This window comes from Anomaloglossus baeobatrachus, chromosome 2, assembly GCF_048569485.1.
Source record: "Anomaloglossus baeobatrachus isolate aAnoBae1 chromosome 2, aAnoBae1.hap1, whole genome shotgun sequence".
NCBI lineage: Eukaryota > Metazoa > Chordata > Amphibia > Anura > Aromobatidae > Anomaloglossus > Anomaloglossus baeobatrachus.
The window spans coordinates 109,415,869-109,428,794 of NC_134354.1; the positions used below are offsets into that span (position 1 = coordinate 109,415,869).

At 44.0% G+C, this 12,926-nt stretch overlaps 1 protein-coding gene across 1 annotated transcript in view; it reads left to right on the top strand.

The window, feature by feature from the left end:
* LOC142284451 (cytochrome P450 2J4-like) overlaps positions 1 to 10,754 on the top strand; it is a 37,011-nt gene extending 26,257 nt beyond the window's left edge. Inside the window, exons 6-9 of the mRNA XM_075333198.1 lie at positions 90 to 231; positions 3,284 to 3,468; positions 3,579 to 3,720; positions 10,576 to 10,754. Coding sequence (XP_075189313.1) covers positions 90 to 231; positions 3,284 to 3,468; positions 3,579 to 3,720; positions 10,576 to 10,754 — 648 coding nt within the window. The remainder of the gene's footprint in view (positions 1 to 89; positions 232 to 3,283; positions 3,469 to 3,578; positions 3,721 to 10,575) is intronic.
* Positions 10,755 to 12,926: the final 2,172 nt, after the last annotated feature.

The following is a 12,926-nucleotide window of genomic DNA, read 5'->3' on the forward strand; positions in this document are numbered from 1 at the left end:
ATGCTAAGTAAAATCTTTACTGTATAAGTTGTATAACAAAATATTTAGTTTCTGTGTTGCTATCATAATAATATTATTATTCTTTATAGAGCAGAGATTACACTGACTCCACATTTGATGAAGAAAACCTGCTGGCGGTTATCACTGACTTGTTTGGGGCTGGAACAGAGACCACTACCATTTCGCTGCAGTGGGGTCTTCTGTACATGGTGGCTTTTCCTGATATACAGCGTGAGTAAAGCAGAAGTAAATACAAATAAATGAAGGCAGCATCCTTTGTAAGTGCTAAATATGTGTAAACATTGAACATATGAAATATGGACTGTATTACTGCTATATGGAATATACTTAAAAATGAAGGTACTTAGAGCACAAATTGGCCAGTTCATGAGAGCCCATCAGCCATGACAAGGCGATCTTTCTTTGATTGGACTGTTTAAACCTAAAATTTGTCAAATATTCTTTTCCCAGATTAGAAGTCTGCAAATTTAAGGAGCAGGTCAGATCAAGCACTAATGAAAACTAGCCTTAAGCGGGCTTTACACACTACGATATATCTAACGAGATGTCGGCGGGGTCACGTCGTAAGTGACGCACATCCGGCATCGTTAGTGATATTGTAGCGTGTGACAGCTACGTGCGACGGTGAACGAGCAGAAATACCTTCTCCTTCATCGTTGACACGTCGTTCATTTTCAAAAAATCGAACGTGAGGTTGTTCATTGTTCCCGAGGCAGCACACATCAACCCGTGTGACACCCCGGGAACAATGAACACAGCTTACCTGCATCCTGCCGGCAATGCTGAAGGAAGGAGGTGGGCGGGATGTTTAGGTCCCGCTCATCTCCGCCCCTCCGCTTCTATTGGCCGGCCGCTGTGTGACGTCGCTGTGACGCCGAACGTCCCTCCCCCTTCAGGAAGTGGATGTTCGCCGCCCACAGCGAGGTCGTTTGGAAGGTAAGTATGTGTGACGGGGGTTTACGAGTTTGTGCGACACGGGCAAGAAATTGCCCGTGCCTCACAAACGATGGGGGCGGGTGCGATCGCAAATGCGATTGCACGAGAAATTGTTACTTGTAAAGCAGGCTTTAGGCTGGGATCACAGAAGCATCAATTTTCTCATGCAAGACTAATAACATTTGGATCATACACTCCATTCTGTGATTCTGAGTTAATTGGACTGCACTCCAATGTCATCCAAGTGCAATCCAACGAGTTCTTCCCACTCATACACTTGAACAGGTGCCCGCTATCTGAATTGTGCTGCAAATCACAGCATGCAGCCCCCCCCCCTTTTTTTTTAGGCTAAGTTGGCATGAGAAGAAAAGGGCTTATCGGCACTGTACCATAGTATAACATTGGTTCAAGTGCTATGTGATAAAATACGGGATAGCACTCGTTTGAGTTATATGTTGGTGGGAGAAAGCCCTTATGCTGATTATAGGAGGAGTGCTCAGCCAGATATGTAGACAATCACCAACTCCAAAGGTATACTACAAGAAAACCCCCAAAGTGACCAGCACCTACAAACAGAGTAGTGTGAACAGGTGCAAGCTGCTATGACTGCATACTATACAAATAAAATAATACAGCCGTACTCTGTAAGGGCTAATACTGTATGTATGCAAATGTGTTGCCCACGGTTATGGGGTACTCGGTCCCGGGCGGTGTATTGCTGGGGAAATGTCACTTGGTGGCCGTTGCCCGGTTCCGTGTCCTGGGGACGCTTTTTAAAAGAGGTATATTTACAGGGGAGATTAAATGAAAGTTTATACGTGACGCCACTTGCGGTTTGCAGCTATGTGGATGGAGCCGCCGCTGCACAGTTCTCACTACTGGGGCTAGTGTTGGTGGCAACCTGGATGTTGGGTCCTCCGCAAGCAGGGCCAGACCCCAGAGAACAGGTGAGCAGGTGGGTGCAGAAAGAAAATAGGCCACACAAGGGATTGCAGTGTAACTTGTTGCTTTACTCACAGTCAGATGGAAACTGGTCACCTGAGAAAGGCTGGTCCCCTTAGTTCCAGTGCCAGTTTAGTGACTTTGTGGCTTCTTTCCTCTGCACTTGTCTTTGGTTGGTAGGTCCTTGTGGTTTGTAGCGTCTCGGGGTCCTCTCCTGGTATTCTCTCAACGGTAGTCCGTATGACGGTAGTGTGAACCCTGTGGGGTCAGAGTCTCTGGTCCTGTTGCCCGGTTCTCCTGTTGCTACTGAGTCCCGAACTTCAAGGTCAGTGAGGTCCTTGATGGTCCCCTCACTGTGCAGATTTTATCAGGTCTGAAGCGTTTGCCTGACCTAGGATTCTGTACCCCATCGGTGCTATGGTTCCGGGAGCACTCCACTGTACTCCACCGGCAACCAAACGCCTGGGCCCTCAGGTCACCGTCACACTCCTGTCAGTGCTTCACTCGCTCTCCGTCCGTCCATCACTGACGACTTTCTCAACTCAACTGTCTTTCTCTGACTGTCCAATGTCTGCCCCTCCCACCTAGTCGTCTAGTAGACTGGATTGGCTCCACCTCTAAGTGGCCTCCCATTAGGTCCAACCCTAGTCTGCCACCAGTCTATGGGGAATTTGGGGGTTAAAACAGGGATTAACTGGAATGTTTTTGCTGTTACCGACACTGGTCTTCTAGGTCCCTGGGGGTAGGCCCTGCATCCTGGTGGGGATGGAGTACCTTGTAGCTCCCTGATGCTTCAGGGGCGCTACAAAGACACCAGTCTGAAGCGATATAACAGAGCATGTTTTTCAATTCCCGACAATGACTAGCGCTCTTCACACTGCTTGCTGAAAAGATCTCCGATGTCAGAACCGGGAGTGGCAGGCTTTTGACAGTATGTATTTTGCATACATGATGTGGTCACGTGTCAACTAGACTGTAACCAGAATGGATGCATCTATTCGGAATGTGGGCAGAAGATTGAATATTGTATACTTCCTGTTACATGGTTGCACGCTCCCGGTTCCAGAGAATGCTCTCATTGAAGATTTACAAGTCTGCAGTCACACAGGGTGACTGCACACTTGTAGCTACTGGGCAATACCTTTTTAAGATAAGTCATCAATGCCAACTCAGTTTTATTAACTTTGGCAGCGGCCAAATGTATAACTGAACAGAGCTGTGGTTTTCACAAACGTCCTCCAATGTGCTTAGTGGGGGTCCCGGGTGATTGACCCCCACTGATTTGATATTGATGAGTTATCTAAAGGATATGCTATCAATATTTAATGTCCAGGCAATCCCTTATAATATGGCATGTGCTACTTTTAGCTGTCTTATGTTACAGAGACTGTACAGAAAGAGTTGGAGAGTGTACTTAATGGATCCCAGGTTTGCTATGAAGACCGAAAGCATCTTCCGTACACTAATGCAGTGATTCATGAAATTCTACGTTATGCGAATATTGCAGCTGTGGGAATTCCAAGGACTTGCATCAAAGATTTAAGAGTTCGTAACTACTCACTGCAGAAGGTAAGCATTGTGATGAAAAATACCGCTGTGTCTTCATATAACATGATTTCTGTCACTGATACTGTAAGTTATTTAATCCTCTTTTGTTACATATATTTGTCTCCTATAAGGATACAATGGTTTTGGCCAATTTGGACTCTGTGCTTTATGATCCACAATGCTGGAAAGACCCCAATCGGTTCAATCCTCAGAATTTCTTAGACATTGATGGGAATTTTTTGATGAATGAAGCTTTCATGCCATTCTCCGGAGGTAAGAATAGTTAATCCTTGTATTTGAAAGATCTAAACTGGTCTGTCACGCAAACATTTAGGCTATGTGCCCACGCTGCGGAAAATGCGCGGATTTTGCTGCGGATTTCTCGCGGAAAAGCCCCGGATTTCCCGAAAATCTGCAGCACAGCTACTCCCCAGCCATTTCTATGGCATTTGGGAAATGCTGTGTCCACGCTGCGGATTTTTCCGCAGTGGAAATCGTGCGGATTTTTGTCCGGAAAAATCTGCAACTTGTCAATTATTGTTGCGGATTTTCTTCCGGATTTTGGCTTTAAAATTGGAAAAAAAAAAAAAAAAAAAAATCCGCGGCAATTCCGAGGTAAATCCGCGGCAAATCCGCACCTATGAAAAGGTGCGGATTTTGCGGGAAAGCTGCGGATTTTGATGCAGAAAAATCCGCAGATACATTGTCCCGTGGACACATAGCCTTAAGGTACAAATATAAATAAATATAGATTGCAATGTAGAGAAGATAGAATATAGAACACCGCGCATCCACTGAATCACCTACAATACTGCTAAAACAGGAAACACTTGGTGCAGGGTGTTCAAAGAGTGTTAATAACACTACTTCATTAAGGCTATGTGCACACGCTGCGTTTTTTTGACGCTGCGTTTTTGTGAGTTTTTAGCCGCAAAAACGCACCCGCGGCAAAAAACGCAGCAAAAAACACAGCAAAAAACGCAGCAAAAAACGCATGCATTTTTACCGCGATTTGGTGCGTTTTTGGCTGCGTTTTTGATCTCTGCGTTTTTCTGTGTTTTTCCAATGCATTGCATGGGGGGAAAACGCAGAAAAATGCAGGAAAGAATTGACATGTCCATTTTTTTTTTTTAAGCTATAAAACGCAGCTTAAAAAAAAAGTTGTGTGCGAACAGCAAAAATGAAAACTCATAGACATTGCTGGGGAAGCAAAGTCATGCAGTTTTGAGGCCAAAAACGCACCCGAAAAACGCGCAAAAACGCCGCGAAAAACGCACTGTGTGCACAAAGCCTAACTCCCTACAGGGCCAAACAGTGTGATAATAACTTACTCAGAATACACAGAATTCAAGGCTGCAGGTGGATTCGGCAGGTGGTCCGCGCGGCTATCAGTAATGCTGAAGTTCCCTGGAGTGGCTGGGTTGAAAGGTTAACTTTCACCACAGGGAAATACGCAGGGCGGGTGGCAAAAAAGAATGCGATACAAGCCGGAGCACCCCGGCCGGTGGTGTCTCAGCTGTACAGGAGTCGCGTGTACAGCACTTGTGACGTCACAAAGTTAGACAGTGAGCACTACGAGCTCACGCAGGTATCCAAAAACCAACGCGTTTCGAAATACTATGCGTACTCCTTCGTCAGGGAAGAAGTAGTACGTATAGTATTTCGAAACGCGTTGCTACATTGCTTATTGCTACACAAATAAACATGAGAGCTACTTAGTTAACAGATTTTGATTTATTTATAAATATATATAAAAGTACAGTGCCTTGCGAAAGTGTTCAGCCCCCTTGAATTTTTCAACCTTTTCCCACATTTCAGGCTTCAAACATAAAGATAAAAAATGTAAATGTTATGGTGAAGAATCAACAACAAGTGGGACACAATTGTGATGTTGAACGATATTTATTGCTTATTTTAAATTTTTGAAAAAAATAAAAATGAAAATTGGGGCGTGCAATATTATTTGTCCCCTTTACTTTCAGTGCAGCAAACTCACTCCAGAAGTTCATTGAGGATCTCTGAATGATCCAATGTTGTCCTAAATGACTGATGATGATAAATACAATACACCTGTGTGTAATAAAGTCTCCGTATAAATGCACCTGCTCTGTGATAGTCTCAGTGTTTTGTTTAAAGCAGAAGAGAGCATCATGAAGACCAAGGGACACAACAGGCACGTCCGTGATACTGTTGTGGAGAAGTTTAAAGCCGGATTTGGTTGCAAAAAGATTTCCAAAACTTTACACATCCCAAGGAGCACTGTGCAAGCGATCATATTAATATGGAAGGAGTATCATACCACTGCAAATCTACCAAGACCCGGTCGTCCCTCAAAAATTTAATCTCAAACAAGAAGACGACTGATCAGAGATGCAGCCAAGAGGCCCAGATCACTCTGAATAAACTGCAGAGATCTACAGCTGAGGTGGGAGAGTCTGTCCACAGGACAACCATCAGTCGTACACTGCACAAATATGGGCTTTATGGAAGAGTGGCAAGGAGAAAGCCATTTCTCAAACATATCCATATAAACTGTTGTTTAAAGTTTGCCACAAGCCACCTGGGAGACACCAAACATGTGGAAGAAGGTGCTCTGGTCAGATGAAACCAAAATAGAACTTTTTGGGCACAAAGATAAACGATATGTTTGGCGTAAAAGCAACACGGCTCATCACCCTGAACACACCATCCCCACTGTCAAACGTGGTGGTGGCAGCATCATGGTTTGGGCCTGCTTTTCTTCAGCAGGGACAGGGAAGATGGTTAAAATTGATGGGAAGATGGATGGAGCCAAATACAGGACCATTCTTGAAGAAAACCTATTGGAGTCTGCAAAAGACCTGAGACTGGGACAGAGATTTGTCTTCCAACAAGACAATGATCCCAAACATAAAGCAAAATCTACAATGGATGGTTCACAAATAAACGTATCCAGGTGTTAAAATGGTCAAGTCAAAGTCCAGACCTAAGGGTGGTGTCACACACAGCGACGAAGACAACGACGTCGCTGCTACGTCACCATTTTCTGTGACGTTGCAGCGACGTCCTGTCGCTGTCGCTGTGTGTGACATCCAGCAATGACCTGGCCCCTGCTGTGAGGTCGCCGCTCGTTGCTGAATGTCCAGCTTCATTTTCTGGTCGTCGCTCTCCCGCTGTGACGCACACATCGCTGTGTGTGACAGCGAGAGAGCGACGAAATGAAGCGAGCAGGGAGCAGGAGCCGGCATCTGGCAGCTGCGGTAAGCTGTAACCACGGTAAACATCGGGTAACCAAGGGAAGACCTTTCCCTGGTTACCCGATATTTACCTTTGTTACCAGCGTCCGCCGCTCTCGCTGCCAGTTCCGGCTCCCTGCTCTCTGCACATGTAGCTGCAGTACACATCGGGTAATTAACCCGATGTGTACTGTAGCTAGGAGTGCAGGGAGCCAGCGCTAAGCAGTGTGCGCGACTCCCTGCTCTCTGCACATGTAGCACAGCGACGCATGTCGTTATGATCGCTGCTGCTTCTGCTGTGTTTGACAGCTAAGCAGCGATCATAACAGCGACTTACAAGGTCGCTGTTACGTCACAGAAAATGGTGGCGTAACAGCGACGTCGTTGTTGCTGTCGCTATGTGTGAACCCAGCTTAAGTCCAATCGAAAATCTGTGGAAAGAACTGAAAACTGCTGTTCACAAACGCTCTCCATCCAATCTCACTCAGCTCCAGCTGTTTACAAAGGAAGAATGGGCAAGAATTTCAGTCTCTCGATGTGCAAGACTGATAGAGACATACCCCAAGCGACCTGCAGCTGTAACCGCAGCAAAAGGTGGCGCTACAAAGTATTAACTTAAAGTGGACGAATAATATTGCACACCACACTTTTCATTTTATTTTTTATAAAAGATTAAAATAAGCAATACATTTCGTTCAACTTCACAATTGTGTCTCACTTGTTGTTGATTCTTCACCATAAAATGTAAAATTTTAATCTTTGTTTGAAGCCTGAAATGTGGGAAAAGGTTGAAAAATTCAAGGGGGCCGACTACTTTCGCAAGGCACTGTATATTTAAATACCATCCAGTTTAGACAGGATGGCCTTATGGATGGACCGTAGAAGAGGTGGACATACCATTGGTCTAACAGTGTTCTTGCACAGGGGCCCCCTCCGTACGTGTCTGCCCCTGGACCATAGCACTTCTAACTTGCCTCTCTCTGTGTGCAAAGGACTCGCATGTCTGGGGAAGAGAAAAGATGCAGCTTAGCTTTCATTAAATGGGTTTTCCCAAGAACAAAGTTAATATTAATCAATAGATCTTGGAACAACAATAATTTCCACAATTGGATGTTCACATTATTTTTCTGTGCTAAGAATCTTATATTCCTGCTATGTACTGTGTAATGGCTGTGTCTGACTGTACAGGGACATGTTCTGAACATATCATATCTCCTAGCGTGGTGAGGAAGTAAGAAAGTATACAGGCATTACAGCACACAATCACAAATCTTTTTTTGAGATAAAACATTTTTAAAAATGGGAAAAATGCTTTACCTCACAAAAAGAATCAGCCATAATCCCATGAGATGTGGTATGATCAGACCATGTCCCTGTATGGCCATTACACAGCACATAGCAGGGGCACATACATTACAGACCAAAAGTTTGGACACACCTCATTCAAAGAGTTTTCTTTATTTTCATGACTCTGAAAATTGTAGATTCACATTGAAGGCATCAAAACTATGAATTAACACATGTGGAATGAAATACTTAACAAAAAAGTGTGAAACAACTGAAAATATGTCATATTCTAGGTTCTTCAAAGTAGCCACCTTTTGCTTTGATTACTGCTTTACACACTCTTGGCATTCTCTTGATGAGCTTCAAGAGTTAGTCACCGGAAATGGTTTTCACTTCACAGGTGTGCCCCGTCAGGGTTCATAAGTGGGATTTCTTGCCTTATAAATGGGGTTGGGACCATCAGTTGTGTTGTGCAGAAGTCTGTTGGATACACAGACTGTTAGAATTTGCATTATAGCAAGAAAAAAGCAACTAAGTAAAGAAAAACAAGTGGCCATCATTACTTTAAGAAATTAAGGTCAGTCAGTCCTAAAAATTGGGAAAACTTTGAAAGTGTCCTCAAGTGCAGTGACAAAAACCATCAAACACTACAAAGAAACTGGCTCAAATGAGGACCGCCCCAGGAAAGGAAGACCAAGAGTCACCTCTGCTGCGGAGGATATGTTTATCCGAGTCAGCAGCCTCAGAAATTGCAGGTTAACAGCAGCTCAGATTAGAGACCAGGTCAATGCCACACAGAGTTCTATCAGCAGACACATCTCTAGAACAACTATTAAGAGGAGACTTTGTGCAGCAGCCTTCATGGCAAAATAGCTGCTAGGAAACCACTGCTAAGGACAGGCAACAAGCAGAAGAGACTTGTTTGGGCTAAAGAACACAAGGAATGGACATTAGACCAGTGGAAATCTGTGCTTTGGTCTGATGAGTCCAAATTTGAGCTCTTTGGATCCAACCACCGTGTCTTTGTAGAAAAGGTGAACGGATGGTCTCAACATGGCTGATTCCCACCGTGAAGCATGGAGGAGGAGGAGGTGTGATGGTGTGGGGGTGCTTTGCTGGTGACACTGTTGGGGATTTATTGAAAATTGAAGGCATACTGAACCAGCATGGCTACCACAGCATCTTGCAGCGGTGTGCTATTCCATCCGGTTTGCGTTTAGTTGGATCATCATTTTTTTTTCAACAGGACAATGACCCGAAACACACCTGCAAGCTGTGTAAGGGCTATTTGACTAAGAAGGATAGTGATGGGGGGCTACGCCAGATGACCTGGCTTCCACAGTCACCAGTCTTGAACCCAATCGAGATGGTTTGGGGTGAGCTGGACCGCAGAGTGAAGGCAAAAGGGCCAACAAGTGCTAAGCATCTCTGGGAACTCCTTCAAGACTGTTGAAAAACCATTTCCGGTGACTACCTCTTGAAGCTCATCAAGAGAATGCCAAGAGTGTGCAAAGCAGTAATCAATGCAAAAGGTGGCTAGTTTGAAGAACCTAGAATATAAGACATATTTTCTATTGTTTCACACTTTTTTGTTAAGTATTTCATTCCACATGAGTTAAGGGTACTTTACACACTGCGACATCGCTAGCGATCTCATTAGCGATGTGAAATTCTAGATCGCAAGTGCGATCTTTCGGGATCGCACATGCGTTAAATGACCTATGTGCGATCCCGAAAGATCGCACTTGCAATCTAGAATTTCACATCGCTAATGAGATCACTAGCGATGTCGCAGTGTGTAAAGTACCCTTTAATTCATAGTTTTGATTCCTTCAATGTGAATCTATAATTTTCAGTCATGAAAATAAAGAAAACTCTTTGAATGAGAAGGTGTGTCCAAACTTTTGGTCTGTACTGTATATAAGATTATCTCAGCACAGCGGTTTTTAGATTTAGCAATACAGCAGAGCTGAGAATGCTGCCCCTGACCACATAAAGCTGTTTATTTACAATGTCTAAAGAAAGTGAGCTGCTAATCACAGCAGGAGGCAGGCGTGCCAGACTAGCTGACCTAGTCCGGCAATGAGAATCTCCTGAAGCTAAAACAATCAGTGCAGGCAAACAGCACACACTCTGATAAAATATGTAATACTGAAATCTGTGTGTTAACTCCTACAGCATGCTTTCTTCAGACTACATAGCAAAAACCTGATGTCAGATTCCCGTTAAAGTGGCTGATAAAGGGAGGAGAAGTAGTCCATTTTGACATACCTTTTGGACAGGAGTATTTCAGTTTCATCAAAAAAGTTTATTCTTTGTTTACTGAAAAATTATACAGTTTTCAAATATTCTCCCTGGATTAATTCCTTAGCCTTGTCAATAAATCTACTTGCAATCATTCAACAAGAACCATCATTATTTACTTCTTATATGATCTACAGTGTATATAGGTGTGCAACTTGCTACAATGCAGAACTAGTGTATGTCTTGTAACCATTCACATTCTTTGGCTATCCTGTTTAGATATCAGTGATCCAGTTATTGGCGCAGTGACATTCTGTTCATTTCCCTTTTTGTTGTGGTCTATAGTATCACTTACTGTATAATTTATTTCTTCTACATGCAGGTTCTCGGGTATGTCTGGGAGAGCAGCTTGCTCGGTTTGAGCTCTTTATCTTCTTCAGCACTCTGATGCAATCTTTCAGCTTCCATCTACCAGAAGGAGTGAATGAAGTCAACACAAAAGCCATCTATAAGATGACATTACAGCCTAACCCTTACAAGATCCGCGGTGTCCCCCGATAACCTGTAACAAGTCTACTGTGTCCTATTAGAAAGAAAGATTGTGCTGATTTTTTCAATTAATTTCCAACATAAATCAATGTGAAAGATATACAGTTTTAGTTCCTGACATTCACCTGTATAGCAAGTACAGTATATGTAATTGATGCACCCGCACTTTCACTTTATAAAATACTTCTAGGTTTGCAACACCTGTTTTGTTGTCCTTTGATGGGTAAATCCTGTCCAATTCTGACCCCTTGAAGGGATTGGACTGTGAGGAATTTACACATCCAAAATATAAATGCACACACATATACCTCTGTATGCACCGCCAAGCCACTAGAACAATCTGCGCGAAAATATGGCTCATAAGTAAATCGGGCACTTCAGCAGATTTTAGATTGGGTTCATCTCGTTAGGATCTACTGTTCTCAACACATTTGCAAAAAAATATGGAATACAAAAACAAACTTTAATTTACAGCCAAATAGGTAATGAATAGAGTTGAGCGCGGTTCGTGGTTCGTGGTTCTCCAGTTCTAGGCTCGAGTGATTTTGGGGCATGTTCTAGATCGAACTAGAACTCGAGCTTTTTGCAAAAGCTCGATAGCTCTAGAAACGTTCGAGAACGGTTCTAGCAGCCAAAAAACAGCTAAATCATAGCTTGGTTTCTGCTGTAATAGTGTAAGTCACTCTGTGAATCAAACTATTATCACATTTCAGTGTATAGTGTGCGTGAACAGCGCCTTCAGATCACTGCTGTTTCTATAATGGCGATCGCCATTTTTTTTTTTTTTTTCTTGTCTTCCTTCCCTAAGCGCGCGCGTCTTGTGGGGCGGGTCAGCATGTCAGCCAATCCCAGACACACACACACAGCTAAGTGGACTTTGAGCCAGAGAAGCAACGGCATGTGTGATAGGATCTGCATGTCACATGTCCCTGCATTATAAAACCGGACATTTTCTTCACGGACGCCATTATCTGCCTTCTGCGTCTTTGGTGTCAGACATCACTGTCGCAGCTCCGTCTTGAGTCCTATCGCTGATACAGCTGTATGCGCTGCATACACAGCGTTAGACAGCTTAGGGAGAGCACTTTCTAGCAGTCCTTTTAAGGGCTCAAACCGGCAGGGTCAGAGTTAAGGTGACAGGTCCTGAAAACAGCGCCAGCGTCTGTGCAGCCAAGGTCAGGGATTTCCTCCCTGCATTTCACCATTAGGAGGGAATAGAAAGGCAGGCTTCCATTCCTCTACCCAGAGCACCACAATCCTGCCACTGTACCCTCTTGTCCTCTGCACACTCCAACTCATTATAACTAAGCCATTATACTAGCAAACACTCAGTGTACCTAGTGGCATCCTAAACGTGGCTATTGGACTTTGCTTTAGTCCCACTAGTGCAAAGACATTTGCAGAGCACGTCTGCCTGCATTGCACACTACAACTAATTATAACTAAGCCATTATACTAGCAAACACTCAGTGTACCTAGTGGCATCCTATACGTGGCTATTGGACTTTGCTATAGTCCCACTAGTGCCAAGACATTTGCAGAGCGCATCTGCCTGCGTTGCACACTCCAACTAATTATAACTAAGCCATTATACTAGCAAACACTCAGTGTACCTAGTGGCATCCTATACGTGGCTATTGGACTTTGCTATAGTCCCACTAGTGCCAAGACATTTGCAGAGCGCATCTGCCTGCGTTGCACACTCCAACTAATTATAACTAAGCCATTATACTAGCAAACACTTAGTGTACCTAGTGGCATCCTATACGTGGCTATTGGACTTTGCTTTAGTCCCACTAGTGCCAAGACATTTGCAGAGCGCATCTGCCTGCGTTGCACACTCCAACTAATTATAACTAAGCCATTATACTAGCAAACACTTAGTGTACCTAGTGGCATCCTATACGTGGCTATTGGACTTTGCTATAGTCCCACTAGTGCCAAGACATTTGCAGAGCGCATCTGCCTGCGTTGCACACTCCAACTAATTATAACTAAGCCATTATACTAGCACACACTCAGTGTACCTAGTGGCATCCTATACGTGGCTATTGGACTTTGCTATAGTCCCACTAGTGCCAAGACATTTGCAGAGCGCATCTGCCTGCGTTGCACACTCCAACTAATTATAACTAAGCCATTATACTAGCAAACACTTAGTGTACCTAGTGGCATCCTATACGT